Genomic DNA, 13829 nt, shown 5'->3' with positions numbered 1-13829 from the left:
AACACCCTGACAGTCCTGCTGGGTGTCACTTGGCATCCCTCCGTAACGCACTCCGGGGGATCTGTGCTGGCAGAGGGAGGCCCAGTGGAAGCCAAAGCCACCTCATGACCCATGCCCGCTGCAAGGTCAGATTAGCTTTAGTTGTGAGAGCTGTGTGGCCTCTGGCACCACCCAGACCCAGGGCCAGCCCTAGAGTCTTTGGAGGAGGGTGGAGGATGGAGATGAGGCCAAGGAGGAGCCAGGGCCAAGTGAGAGAGGTTTAGGAATGTGGCAGAAATATGCTAATCAGTGCGTAAGTGTACGAGTAACCGCATGTTGCTGAGCCTGTGGCATAACGTTCTGTGCTCATTTTTAGCACAAGAAGGGACTGCATGTTTGTTGAGTGCCACTGTGTCCCAGGCACTGGACAGGGCAGCATTCAACCAAGCGAGATCCTGCATTTCAAGTGCGTGGCCCACTGTCGGGCACATAGACAGTCAGTAAATCATTGCTGTAATGATTTAGTGTATCATCTTTTTCACTTAATCCTCACAGCGATGTAAGATAGTCCTCATTTTACAAGTGAGAAACTGAGGCTCACATGGTTGGCTAGAACGAGTCCAGTGCCACATGATGGACAGGCCCCGGAGGAAGTGGACTTGAACTCTGATTGGTCTGACCCCAGAGCAGTTCCTAGGGCTGCACTTGGAGGAAGGAAGGAAGGGCAGAGGTTCTCAGAAGTTTCTCAGAGGCCTCCCGGCCTTTTCATCACCTGTGGTGTCACACAGTACTGGTGTGAGTGTCACCCAAATAACCCCGCGATCTTATCAGCAGGCGGAAAAATATGAACGGAAAGAGCTCTTTTCTCCTCTGCATTCTCAGCTGACAAGCCAACCCAAGGTTAATTTGTGTTCAGGATTCCTCTGCCCTTTTGCCACAAATCTTTTGTCTGGCATGTTTGTTCATCTTGCCTGAAACACGTGGTTAAAACTTGCAGAGGAAGAAGGTAGACCTGGAAGTGAGAGGACTGGGGGGTTGTGCTCTCTGTCAGGTATCCCTGTGCCCTGAGAGGAGGCTGGACGAGGAGCCAGGTGGTCCGGGGAAGGACCCCCACCCAGCTGGCAAGGCCCTCCCTCGGCTGGGGCGGGGACCCTGTCATTGCCTCAGTGTTGGGGATGTAGGACTGGAAGGTGATAGAAATGTCCTGTCCTCTCTGGGCGCAGATGGGAAGGCCTCCTCTGACACTTCACCTCATTTCACCTCATTGGTTTACTCTGCCCCTGGGAGGGAAGTGCCCGTGGGGGAGCTCCAGAATCTCCTGTTGGTCTGTGGGTGGGAAATCCTGCTCTTTTAAGGCCATGGGAGTGGAATTAGACGGGATGAAGGAGGCCTGCCCCTGGGAATGTGCGAGTCTCAAGGAGCATTCTGTTTGCTATGAGGACAGCACCGTGTAGCCGGGTCATAATGAGAGTCACTTGGCTCCGCCAACAGCATCGTGCCTAACGATGTTTGATAAATGCTTTTTGATGGTGAGGAGAATGCATAATAATTATAGGGTTGGTTCACCTCTCTTTTTCTTACCTCCCTGCCACTGTGAAGGTACCGTAATCCCGCTTAATGAACATAAATCCCGTTTTGGAACGGGATAAGAACTGTATACAGGGCATTTAAATCAAATACTATCTTTTCATCACCAGTCTCTTGAAATCTAAACATTGTTAGCTCGTTACATAAGTGAAGGAGATTAATCTTTGTTCAGTTACAGTTTAGCACATGTCTAATAGAAATATCGACCGAGATGACTTAGCGTGACCTGTTCTTAGGCTTTGGACAGAAAACTGCTGTTATTTGCACGTGCTCCATATGAGGTCTCGCTCTGCCCTGCCCATATATAGTGAATTGTGAGACCAGTTCGGAAGGAATCAGAATTCTTACCATAGCTTTCTCAGCTCAGAAACGAGCCTCTGATTTGGGCTTAGCTAAACCAGAGATTCCATCTGCCCTTTCATTTAGTAAGGCCAAGAAATTGTAAAAATCACGTTGGGGCCCTAAAGGTAGGGGAACTAGTGCCATTCTATAAATGGCCATTTTTCTGTCCGTTGGAAGAAAAAGATGTGGTCTTAAGGACCAGACTCAATTCTAGGATGTTCATCTACACTGTCACATTTTGTGTCTTCAGGGAATTGGTGTAAGCATTTCAGTTTGTGGACCTTTGCAAATACTCCCTCTGTGTTTTTGCACATCATTCCCTAATTTTTAAAGAGGCTTAAGAATCATGTTATTTTTATGGGCAGTCAACATAATCCAGGAGGTGGGAGAGAGAAAACTTTATGAAGACTAATAAAAAGTGGTGCGTGCTCCCTGGCTGCCATTAGCTGTAAGGGTGGGCTCACTATGTCTGAAGGCTCTACTTACCGTCAAGTATTTCTGTTGGAAGACCCAGTGGATGGAGAGGGACTGTTGCCACCAGATTGGTCCAGTTTTCTGTGTGGGGAAAGCATGACTCGCTCTCTGGTGTAGAGGGGAACTTCCTCCCCGCCCCCCCATCTGCACTTGCCAAGTTTTTTGGCTACATTCCTATGTCCGAACTCTTAGTTCTCTCCTACATTTGAAAGAATATTTGTGTGTTTAATAACTTCCAACTTAATTAAAAAAAATTTTTTTTATTAATTTCTAAGAGGGAAAAGGAGAGAGAGAGAGAGAGAGAGAGAGATAAAAACATCAATGATGAGAGAGAATCATTGATCGGCTCGCTCCCCCATGCCCCACACTGGGGATCGAGCTCGCAAACTGGGCATGCGCCCTGACCAGGAATTGAACCGTGACCTCCTGGTTCATAGGTTGGTCGATGCTCAACCACTGAGCCCTGCCGGCCGGGCATAGTTTAATTTTTTACAAGGAAATGCATGTTCATTGTAGACAATTTAGAAAATAAAAATAAGCAGCAGAAGAAAATATAATTATATATATACGGGATCCCATTGTGCATATGCTTTTATTACCTGATTCTTTCATAGAGGGATGTCTTAACATTGATCTTTCTGTGAAGCCATTTTCCTTTATTTCTTTCTGCTGGAGAGTAAGAGTGGACTCACCTAACATACAGTAGTCCCTTCCTATAAAGTGAATATATGTGAAGGGGGCTTGACCACAGAAAGATCTGCCTTAGACCTTACCCAGTCTGAGTATGTTATATCCAAAAGACTCAAAAGTAATAAGACTGTTATCACCTATGACTTAAGGACTGTATTATGAGGAATACTCCATCTCTTCTTTCTTCTCCCAAGCAGTGCTCTCCCTCCCAGGTTATAACTTGGAGAAACATTTCACCCTCAGGACGGCCCCTTTTCAGTCTCCTTTTGGTAATCTTCCTGAGGATTCCGCTTTCTGGCTTGCAAGGGATTGTTTACACCCACCGAAGTGACCCGGCTCCTCTCTTTCTAATTTGTGTTGTTTGTTTGGTCTTTCTGCTTTCAAAAAGACAAAGTGTAGATGTGATGACTTCCCTTCTGTCTTTTCTCAGGCCTCCGCTTTTACTAGTTTGAAGGTAGCACCGAAATTCTATTTGCTTGCAGGGATTCTAAGATGCAATTTAAAAACATGTTACATTTTCATCACAAGTTATGTTTTTCTCTACCCCCTTTTCCCATTTGTCTTTTAGATAAAGAAATTAAAAACATTTAATGGTGATGTGTCCAAGCTGTCCCTGGCAGACTCCTTTCTGCACTGCTTAATTCAGGTGCCAAAGTAAGGACCACCGATCATTGTTCTTTACAGGGAAGGTTTTTAAACGCGTGACCTCAGAACTACAGTTTGACTTTTTCCTTTTCAGCTATTCGCTTCGGATTGAAGCCATGGTGCTAAAGAAGGAGTTTTTACCTTCTTGCTCTTCTCTGTACACGGATATAAGAATTCTAAGAATGGCTATACAAGGTGAGTAAATGCATGATGCTTCGTATAATTAGTTTTTATTTATTTGGGTAGCAGTTTATTTTAAAAAATGATTCGGTTGAAATTGGAAATGCAAAGTCCCATTTCTGATACACCGTAAAAAGGGAAATCGGTGTGACCAGGGATGGCATTGAAGGTTTATCTACAGTTACTTCCCCCTAATTAATTAATTGACTAATCAATTGATTACTTAATCAGCACATTATCCTCCCGTAAGAGAAGCTTTCTTTCATCTCACACTTCGGAGTCAGCCTCGCTACTTGCAGCTCACTCTTGTTCCTCTTGTAGGTTTGCTTGCTGTATGTCGGTGGTGTGTGTGCCTTTAAATGACTGAGATACCTTCAGTTGTTAAACCAGTTTGCAAACTGAGTTTAATCAGAAGGTGCGCAAGCCCTGAGCCAGCCCAGCCCATCTCTCCTCCCATTCTCTGGCCTCTGTTGGTGTCTAGGACCCTGCTTTCCGGAAGTAGACCCCCACCCTCACCCCTTTCCTCCTGACTCCTCCCAGGAATGAATGTCCACGCGGGCTCTTTCGTCAGGGTGTCTCTGCCCCCACCGCTTCCCCTCCAAACTCCAACCACTGGTTGGCTAACTATTTTGAGAGGGGCCAGTGGCCCGCGTCCATGTCTTTGAACAACTTGCTGCATTCTTGCTTACCCAGCTTGGATAGACTCCTCAGAGCTGCCCTGATGTCTCATTCCATGTGGGTGGGACCTTGGCTTTGGCCTTGACTGACCCTGGGATTGCAGGCCCAGCCCATTTGCGTTTGCGTCCTTCTCCTCTCCGGGCAGTCTCGTGCCCTCCCTGACCCTCACATCTTCCAGCACCATCAGCGCCCCTGACTCCCTCTTGCTCATTTTCTGGATTTCATTACCGTGCAGAACTGTTTATTCCTGTTTGGTTTTCCCGTTTAGTTGCTCCGACCTGGGCTTGAAATAATGTTTTGCTCTTCAGCCCATCATAGTTTCTTCATTTAGAGAGGAGATTAAGAATGAAGATTTTTTTTCTTCTTTCAACCTAGAGTTCTTTTAAAATTTCTTCCTATACCAAGGTTATTGCAGCAACTCTAACAGGGTTGTTGCTCCTGTTCAAAGAGAGATGGGAGAACATGTTTTCGTATTGAGCAGGCAAATTTGTGGGCACGGCGCAAACGTTCCTTATCTGGTTACCCTTCAAAAACTGGCCTCCTTAGATAACACAATGTAGGCAGTGATCCAGCTGTAATTTTTGGAAAGTAATACCAGACTTAATGGAGAATATTAACTTAAAAGTACCATAGGTGACATTTTATTCTTTGTGTATACTGTCATTTTAATCATCAAACTTTTTTAGCCTTCCAAATACATCAACAATTTTGAATAGTGTTTTTTTGTGTAGGTGCGTGTACAATAGATCCTGTGATTAAAGAGCTAGTTTACCAGTATATTCCAACGATAAGTTTCTTTTTAAGTCCTTAAGCCAATCCAAGTGAAATGTCTAGTTCTGAATAAAATAGGAAGAGTCTCTGGGTGCCTGGCCCCTAAGGGTTGATGCTTTGCACCTTATTTACATGTCATACCAGCTTGTTTACTTCCTATCTCCTCATAGCTCATTGACTAAGCAAAATGTTGCTCGCTATTAGTTTTCACATTTCATCAATATAGTCTCAAAGGCTAGTGGATATAAATGAAAAAAAGAAACATTGCCGAGAGGAAATGTATCCCTGTAACACAGGGATAAATTCATAATTGAACTGTTTTATGATGTGTAAGTATTACTGATACTTGATTCCCAGTTCACCACCAGGATATGGATTGCCAGTGGCAAATGCTACATTAGATCCACCATAGGATGTGCTGCTTTTTTTAATTTCAGAGTCTTCGTATGAAGTTCAGGGTCAGAGCTTGCTCCCAACACCCTGGAACTTGGATGTGGTAGCTGGTAGCTGTCTCTTCTACATTTCAGCTGGAGGCTTCTCTAAGTCACTGTGTGTGTTCTTCTTGACAGAGCTGATGTCATGTGAGGAGCTGCATTCCATATTACACTTGGTGCTACAGGCAGGAAATATCATGAATGCAGTAAGTAAAATACAAAAAAATTAAAATGTTGTATTTCTAACTGTATTGATCTGTCTAAACATATGGTTTTTTCTTTTGATTTGTCTTCTTTAGGGAGGGTATGCCGGCAATGCAGTAGGATTTAAGCTGTCTTCTTTGCTCAAATTGGCAGACACCAAAGCAAACAAGCCTGGGATGAACCTTCTGCACTTTGTTGCACAGGTATGGACGTTGTTGTTATGGAGACAGAATGTGGTGGATCCCCATGCTGGCTGTGACGGTTTTCCCAGGTCTACGGTGGCGTCAGATTCAGGAAAGGGCATGGTGGGTCCCAAGAAGGTTCTCTGTGCGGAAGCACTGTCTGCCAGTACGTGAGCTGAGCTGTGCCCACGGTCCTCGGACTGGAGGGGAGGGCAGGGGTCTGGGGAGTGAGGCGAAGGGTTGATGAAGACAGATAATGAAGGATTTGGATCCTAAAGCTGAGAAATGTGGATTGCTTGCTTTAGCAGTGGGGAGCCAACTGAGGTGTGTGTGCATAATGGCTTTTTGTTTTGTTTCGAGGAAAGTGTGGAGGATGGGTTGGAGTGGAGCAAGAGCTAGAACGAGGGGTGCCTCTTGGTGGCAGTTGGCACGAATTCATTGTTTGGAAGAGTTGAGAATCAGAGTGATGGCCACAGGGATGGATGTTGAAACATTTCTAATGTTGAATTGACTAGATTTTTGACCAGTTATGTGTAAACCGTGAGAGAGTCAGAGCAATTACAAAGATCACGTCCATCTTTTTCCTTTGTGAAGTGTGGGTTAGCGTGCCTTGCTGTGAGCCCAGGGATTAGACTCAGAACCCTGCTCATCTCTTCCATTTTTAAAAATATTGACTTAGAGAGAGGAAGGGAGAAAGAGAAACACTGGTTGTGAGGGAGAAACATCGATCGGTTGCCTCCTGCACACACCCTGACCGGGGATTGAACCTGCAACCTGGGCATGTGCCCTGACCGGGAATCGAACCCCCGGGTGCATGGGAGGACGCTCCAACCAACTGAGCCATCACTTCCATTTTTGACTGGGTCTGTGTGATGCCAAAGGAACCAGTTACAAAGTGAAAAATCAGCCCAGCACAATTATCTCTTTGTTGTTAAATTATCTCAAGTAACGAATTGTTCCGGTTTGTCTTTCCTTCATTGCAAGGCCTTGTTGTTTTGACAGCAAATACAGCGACGTAGCTTTAGCCTGGGGAGGAAGCTGTCATGTGATTATTTCAAGTGTGAGCTTCAGACGGGGCAGAACTGAGAGAGTTGGCAGAACTGAAAGAGTTTGATTTGTCATTTATGAGCTGTAATCCCTCAGACAAGTCAACTATTATTTTTTAAAAATATATTTTTATTGAGTGCAGAGAGGAAGGGAGAGCGAGAGAGAGAGAGAGAGAGAGAGAGAGAGAGACAGACACATCAGTGATGAGAGAGAACCATTGATTAGCTGCCTCCTGCACACCCCACACTGGGGATTGAGCCTGCAACCCAGGCATGTGACCAGGAATTGAACCGTGACCTCCTGGTTCATAGGTGGATGCCCAATCACTTAGTTATTTAAACCTAAGACCCTGGATCTCTTCATCCAATGATGGGGATAGTGATACCTCAAAACCAGGTAACCGTGAGGGCTCACAGAGGTAATTCCATATAGTAAGCTCTCAATTATTACTATAATTGAAGGTGGAGGCCATGTTGGCCTTAGGACTAATATAAAAGCTAATTTGCAGGACATTAAAACCAGAAAATAGGTTCCTCCTCCCAGGTGTCTTGCTGGGAGGGACTCTCTGGCAGCCCTTTTAGATCCGTGTATCCAGGTGTGTCCTGTGTCCCTGCCCATGTGGGGAAGTTTCCCGAGTTGTTCATTGGTCCCTTTATACCTGTCTTCCTCGTACTCTGTGAACAGGTGAAGAATCCAGAGTCTCCATGGCTTGGGCACCTTCTGATTAAACTCAGGTTGCAAACTGGTTTAACTGCTGAAGGTATCTCGGTCATTCAAAGGCACACTCACAGGTATGGGTGGTATTTAAACAGGACATATTGGATTCTCTGAGAGATGGGCCCTGCTAAGGCGCCACCTCCTTCCCCTGAGTTTTCAGGCACATTAGTTATGTTTCATGTCAGCATCAGTTGCTCGGGGAAGTTAAATGTATGGTGAGAGTCCTGGCATTCTGGTAGATCTTGCTAGGAACATCGGAGCTACTGTCTCAAGTGAATGGCTTTGAATACATCAAAGGTAAAAAATGGGAACAGTGATTTTAAGGTTCCTTTAAGCCTGTGCAAATGATTTCCTTCTAGTTCCATCTTTATAGTGAGACCAAATTCTGGTTTTGTTTCAGGAAGCCCAAAAGAACGATGCCATTCTTCTAAACTTTTCTGAAAAATTACATCATGTTCAGGAGGCTGCTAGGTAAGCAAGAAAGACTGAAAGTGAATTGTGAAGATTTAAGGTTGTGTGTGTTTTCAACTGCCTTCTTATGAAAACTGATGACTATTTTATAACTTCTGGATTCAAGTGTGAACTTTTAAAAGTTTTGTCTTGTTGAACTTTCAGACCTTCTTTTCATTTGCTTACAGAGGTGTGTGTTTGTACACCTTTGGAATTTGGGGGTTTTGAAAAATTAATCCTTAGTTTTTTAATCTAAAAAAGACCTATTGCCATCTATTCTAATGAATATCATCAGTGTAAAAAAAACAGGGATTAAGAACTTCAACTCCCTCCACACCCAAAAGATAGAGTTCAAACAACACAGCCTATTACCTTGGGAGCTGGTATATTGTCAGTCACACTGGCAGGGTCATCCATCACTGTTTTCCTGGTAGAATCTAACATGGTACATTTATTTTCTATTACATTAGAAATTGGAACCATACCAAGGGCTGTGAAAGGATTTTGTCTTAAATTAGTCATTCGGCTTTACAGAGAAAGTATTTACCAAGCATGGAGCTCCATGTCTAACACTTTAATTTGCTTCTGTTGCTAATGTAGTCATGTGTTTTAATGTAGCTCTAATCTGTGTCTACATGCTAGCTCAAGTTCTGTGTTTTCAAATTTACAGTACACATCCTGCATCAAAGCAGTAAATGTTCAAAAACTAGCTTTTTAGGGGAGAAAAAAGGTCTGATTTGTATTATTTGTCGATTTCCATGGTGTAAATACTACTATCATGGCTGATTTCAAGCTACCAATGTGGTGTTACTAAAGTGCAGTTGGGAAGAGATGGCTACCCACGTCACCTCTTGTAATCTGGCTTCAGCCCACCCCTTCATCCACCTCGTTCATGGGTTTATTTGCAATAGTCTTTATTGCATGGACTCATTATCCGAGTGACTATATCCAGTTGGGATGCGAACCACATGCATAAGCACATGAACCACAGCTCTGCAGGCCAAGCCCTGTCGTTGGCCAGTGTCTCTGTGATGACTGTGAACATCTAGCCACAGATGACGTCTTTCCCAAAGTGGGATGATCAGTCAGTCCAAAGTGTGAACAGTTCGTAGTTCATGTTCACAGATTGCCAGATTATTCCCCCAAAAGAATGAGCATCTTTCTTATAAGATATAAACTGTTTTCGTTTTTAATTACTTGAAGGAATCTGTATGGGAATATTTATTCCTCCGACTGGTATAGAAATGTTACTAAGAGAGAAACAGAGAAATAACCATTCCTTTTTTTATTTTAATCTTTACCCAAGAATATGTTGTTGTTCTTTTAATTGATTTTAGAGAGAGGAAGGGATTGAAAGAGAGAAACACTGTTCAGTTGCCTCCCATATGTGCCCTGACTAGGGATCGAACTCACAACCTAGGGATGTGCCCTGACCAGGAATTGAACCCACAGCCTTTTGGTGTATGGGATGACACTCCAACCAATTGAGCCACCCACCTAGGGCAACCAGTACAGTTTTAAACTGATATTTCAGAGTTAGATGGGGAAGTTTAGCTAGCTATTGTCTTAGAAAAAACTTACTGAGTAAGGTCTGTTTATTTGAAGTGGAAGATGAAGTACAAACAGATCACAGATGACCATTGAAGGCAGAAGACTTTATTGTAAAACACACACACACACACACACACACACAAACACAAAACTGACAATGGCAGCATGAATGCATCCTACTATATGAATTTGCTAATTGAACTCCCCCTGGATTTTAAGGGTCGTCTGTGTTCACTTTACCGGGTGACAAAAACATCATTTCTGCCCTACCGATCTGGATTTGATCTACAGTAAATAACAAAAGCCTTTGCATGATTGTTAGTTTTCTGTAAAATAGAGCACTTTCCCTGTCTGTCAGTGGCCAGCCACATGGTCTGCTCAGTATCTCCATGTTACCCTTAATGTCAGGATTATCAGCACACGCTGCCTTGCTATTCATGAGTTAGAACTTCTGTGTTTGTGTTTAGTGGCCAGAGGAAAGTGCACCTGAGTCCTGCTAGCTTTTAGTTTTCCAGTGCTTATTGCATAAAGGTGTTCAGACAAGCCCCATGGTTTTGGTTATCTCACCAGCAGGAACAGTTATGTACATTACAGCCTGTTCTCTTTGAGCCAGTGTGTGTCTTTAGGAAAGAATCTCCTCTTTAAAAACAATATAAGCAACATATGCAGACCGACAGCTGTCGGAGGGCTGGGGAGTGGGGGGATTGGATGAAAGGTGAAGGGATTAGCCAAAGAACATGTATGCATAACCCATAGACACAGACATCATTGTGATGATGGCCAAAAGGGGGTGAGGGGGGGGCTGGGTGGAGGTGGGCAAAACCAGGGTGGAGGTGGGGGAGATGGGGACATCTGTAAGAGTGTCAACGATAAAAATTAAGTAATAAATAAGTAAAAAACATAGGAGGAAACTCTAAATACAGGGGTAGGTTAATGTATTCGCAGTGGCTCCCTCCCCTTCTATTTGGTTTGTTTGCTTTTTTACAAATTTCTTTAATGTCTTCACTCAATAGTTGGACCCTTACAGCTGCTTCTGCATTCAAACTGATATGTGATAGTCACTTTGTGTTGCTGTTTTTCTTTACATTCAGTGTTTTGTATTAGCTTCAGGTGTGTCTGCCCTTCTGTTTCTAAGATTGACCAGCAGTTAGACTGGGTTGAGGTACCCACATGACACATGGCTTCCCCGTGGCCAACTGCCCGCTGTCCCCTGTCTTCTCCCAGGTTGTCTCTGGATAACACGGAGGCAGAGCTGCACTCGCTGTCTGTCAGGACGCGGTCGCTGAAGGGAAACATCCGGCGGGATGATGAGCTCCGTCAGCAGATGGAGGAGTTCCTTCAGGTCTGTGGGTGAAGCAAGTCAGTGCCTCTCGTTTCGTCGTTCAGCAGCTCCCTGGGGCGGGGTGCGTGTGCATGGGCGTGTTCGGGGAAGCAACAGGTTCCCATTCATATTTCCCCCCCAGTCAGTACAGGGAGCGTCTTAGTTCAGTGCCCGTTCCTGGCTGGCTTGTTTCTGAGCAGAAGATACTGAATGTGGCCTAAACTGCCTCAGGTCATTGTTAGGGAGCGGGCCTCTGTGTATCACCGCTCGATGTGAAATGGTATCAGGTGAGGGTGCTCCCTTACCCTGGCAACTCAAGTTGCGGTTGTAAATCGTGGTTTTGGGGTTCCCGACTCCCAGTCAAACTGGTGAGTAACAGAACCGCGAAGTTCCACAGAAATCGTAGAGATAACCTGAGAACCTGGGCTGTTGTCCCTTCGCTTGTGTTTACTAAAGGCACAGGCTGCGTTTTGGCATGTTTTATGTTAAGAGCAGGAGAACACGGTCGCCGTGCCTATCACCACCCGAAATTCATCAGCCCAAACAGGGTGTGTCAGGAGCTGCTCGGAATAACAACAGAAAACAGCAGAGTGGACCTGTTTGTGACAGCTCACTGTGACTCACTCATCGCACAGTCTGACATACTTCGTTTATCGTCCTCATTAAAAGGATAGAGTGGCACCTTTTCATGCTCCCAACCTTCAGGGAAGTGGTGTGCTGCCTTAAATGTCAGGGCTTTAGATTCGCGAGGTGGAACCCAGGTGCCCGGGCTGCCCTTGGCACCGGGAAGGAACACTGTGCTCCGGAGGCTTGTTCCAAGCGAAGCCTTTAGCCGTGTGCGCGTAACGAAGCTGCAAATATGATGCGCCTCAGCTTCCATCTGCAAACATTTGATTTCGTTTGGCTCGGTTGGGATTTTATTTTTTTATTATTAAACACGGGTTCTGTGCTTTCTTTGAAATATAAGCAGGCTCTGATTTTGCCCTTACAAGTACACAGATTTTTCTCAAAGTGTAAGAACAAAGCAAACAGCAGCACAGAGACACCTACCAGTGGGTAGGAAAACGCTCAGCAGGGAGCACATTCAGACAACGGAAGCCGATCCCGTAGGTCAAGGAGAAGGCCCACGTGCAGGACATGAGAGTTCTGGTTGCCTCGTTCCTCAGTTCTTATATTAAACATTAGTGTCGCCTGCCAAATAGCTGGGCAGAAAGGTCTTCCATGAAAAGCAGCTCTTTCTTAACTGCACCTCTGTCTTAAGGCAAAGTTGTTTTAACTCTCAACGCTTCTTCCTGGCGGTCGTTTTTAGCTCTGTAAATAAAAATGTTCCACCCAGCTATTTACTTATTTTTTTAAAAATTCAATTTCTTTAAAGAGAGGGGTACAATTTTTGAGGGTAGCTCAGGGTCAGGCCAGCAAGGGCTTGGAATGCCAGTCTGAAAGCTTCGGCCTTTTGTGCTCTAAGCCGTGGGGAGTCGCTGGAGATTTTGGAGCAGAAAAAAATGACAGGACCACTGTTTTGCAGATCTCTTTGGGACTTTTGACCTTTTGGGTGTGAAACACCAAGTAAACTGGTTTGGAGCTTGGATCCAGAGCAGACAAGTCAGAGATGGAAAGTTGAGTTTGCTACACTGCTAACCTGTTGTCATTCACGTTTTGCCAGTGTGGCTTTGGACTCTTTTGTTCCCGGCCCTGATCATGTGGGCAGGGTTCAGGAAGTAATGACTCTGAGCGTGGTGACTTGTCAGACCCATATTTGGACTATTTCACTTTCCCAAGTCCTGAGGGTGACTGTGGTGCACTGATGTCGTTCCTTCCCCGAGTCCTCTCAGTCCCCTCACACTCCAAGAACGCGGCCTATGAGGTGCAGTAAATGCCTGTGTAGATTCTTGTCAAGAGTCCTGTTTAACTGCAGTTGAGCTGTTCTTGGCCGGAATCCATCTTCCCGTCTGTGGGAGGATGACAGGCAGGGGTATATCCTTTCGTTAATACCCTTCTCTCCATAGAGAAAAATACACCATGAGTGCACACACTGCCTTGGGCTGCTGGCACAGATGGTTACTTTCTCTGGTATTTGGTCTCCTAAATAGTTTTGGTTTCCTGCATCCTCTTGAGTGTGTTTGGTGTAGGAAGAGAGCTTTTCAGGGGGAGAGGGTGTTGGAGTGAGTGAGAGGGGACGCGTCTTCTCAGAACTTGTCTCTAGGTTCTGTAGCTCCAAGCAGGTCCAAGGAGGGCTTCCACTCCTCAAGGGAGGGCAGCCTGTGTCTTCATTTCCCAGGCCTGTCCCCCACTCGAAGAAGTCTCCAAATACGTCTTTATGAAAACATGACACGTGTGATTTCATAAAGTAATAACTCCGTACGTCCCTTCTTCATATAAGCCTTGTAACCCAGTGGAAAGGAAAGCCGCATGAGGCTTCATGTGGTCCCTGTACTCAGTGCCCAGGGGGCTGGCTCCTCAGAGCACTCTGCTTCCTCATTTCAGCTCAACCTTTGTTGTCCCTGAGCCGCATCAGGGAGTGTGGCTGTGCCCACTTGGCCCCAGCAGATCCCTTCCTGAAAGGGTTGGAGTTCATTG

The 13829-nt window shown here is 45.2% G+C and overlaps 1 protein-coding gene across 1 annotated transcript in view; it reads left to right on the top strand.

Annotated features, from left to right (window-relative positions):
- FHDC1 (FH2 domain containing 1) overlaps nucleotides 1–13829 on the top strand; it is a 31557-nt gene that overhangs the window by 12059 nt on the left and 5669 nt on the right. The window contains 6 exon segments of the mRNA XM_015568042.1: nucleotides 3641–3726; nucleotides 3812–3912; nucleotides 5916–5986; nucleotides 6080–6187; nucleotides 8331–8401; nucleotides 11156–11273. Coding sequence (XP_015423528.1) covers nucleotides 3641–3726; nucleotides 3812–3912; nucleotides 5916–5986; nucleotides 6080–6187; nucleotides 8331–8401; nucleotides 11156–11273 — 555 coding nt within the window.

Source organism: Myotis davidii, unplaced genomic scaffold (assembly GCF_000327345.1).
Source record: "Myotis davidii unplaced genomic scaffold, ASM32734v1 scaffold323, whole genome shotgun sequence".
NCBI lineage: Eukaryota > Metazoa > Chordata > Mammalia > Chiroptera > Vespertilionidae > Myotis > Myotis davidii.
Note: the sequence above shows the minus strand (reverse complement) of the source record. Positions and strands in the feature narration are given on the sequence as shown.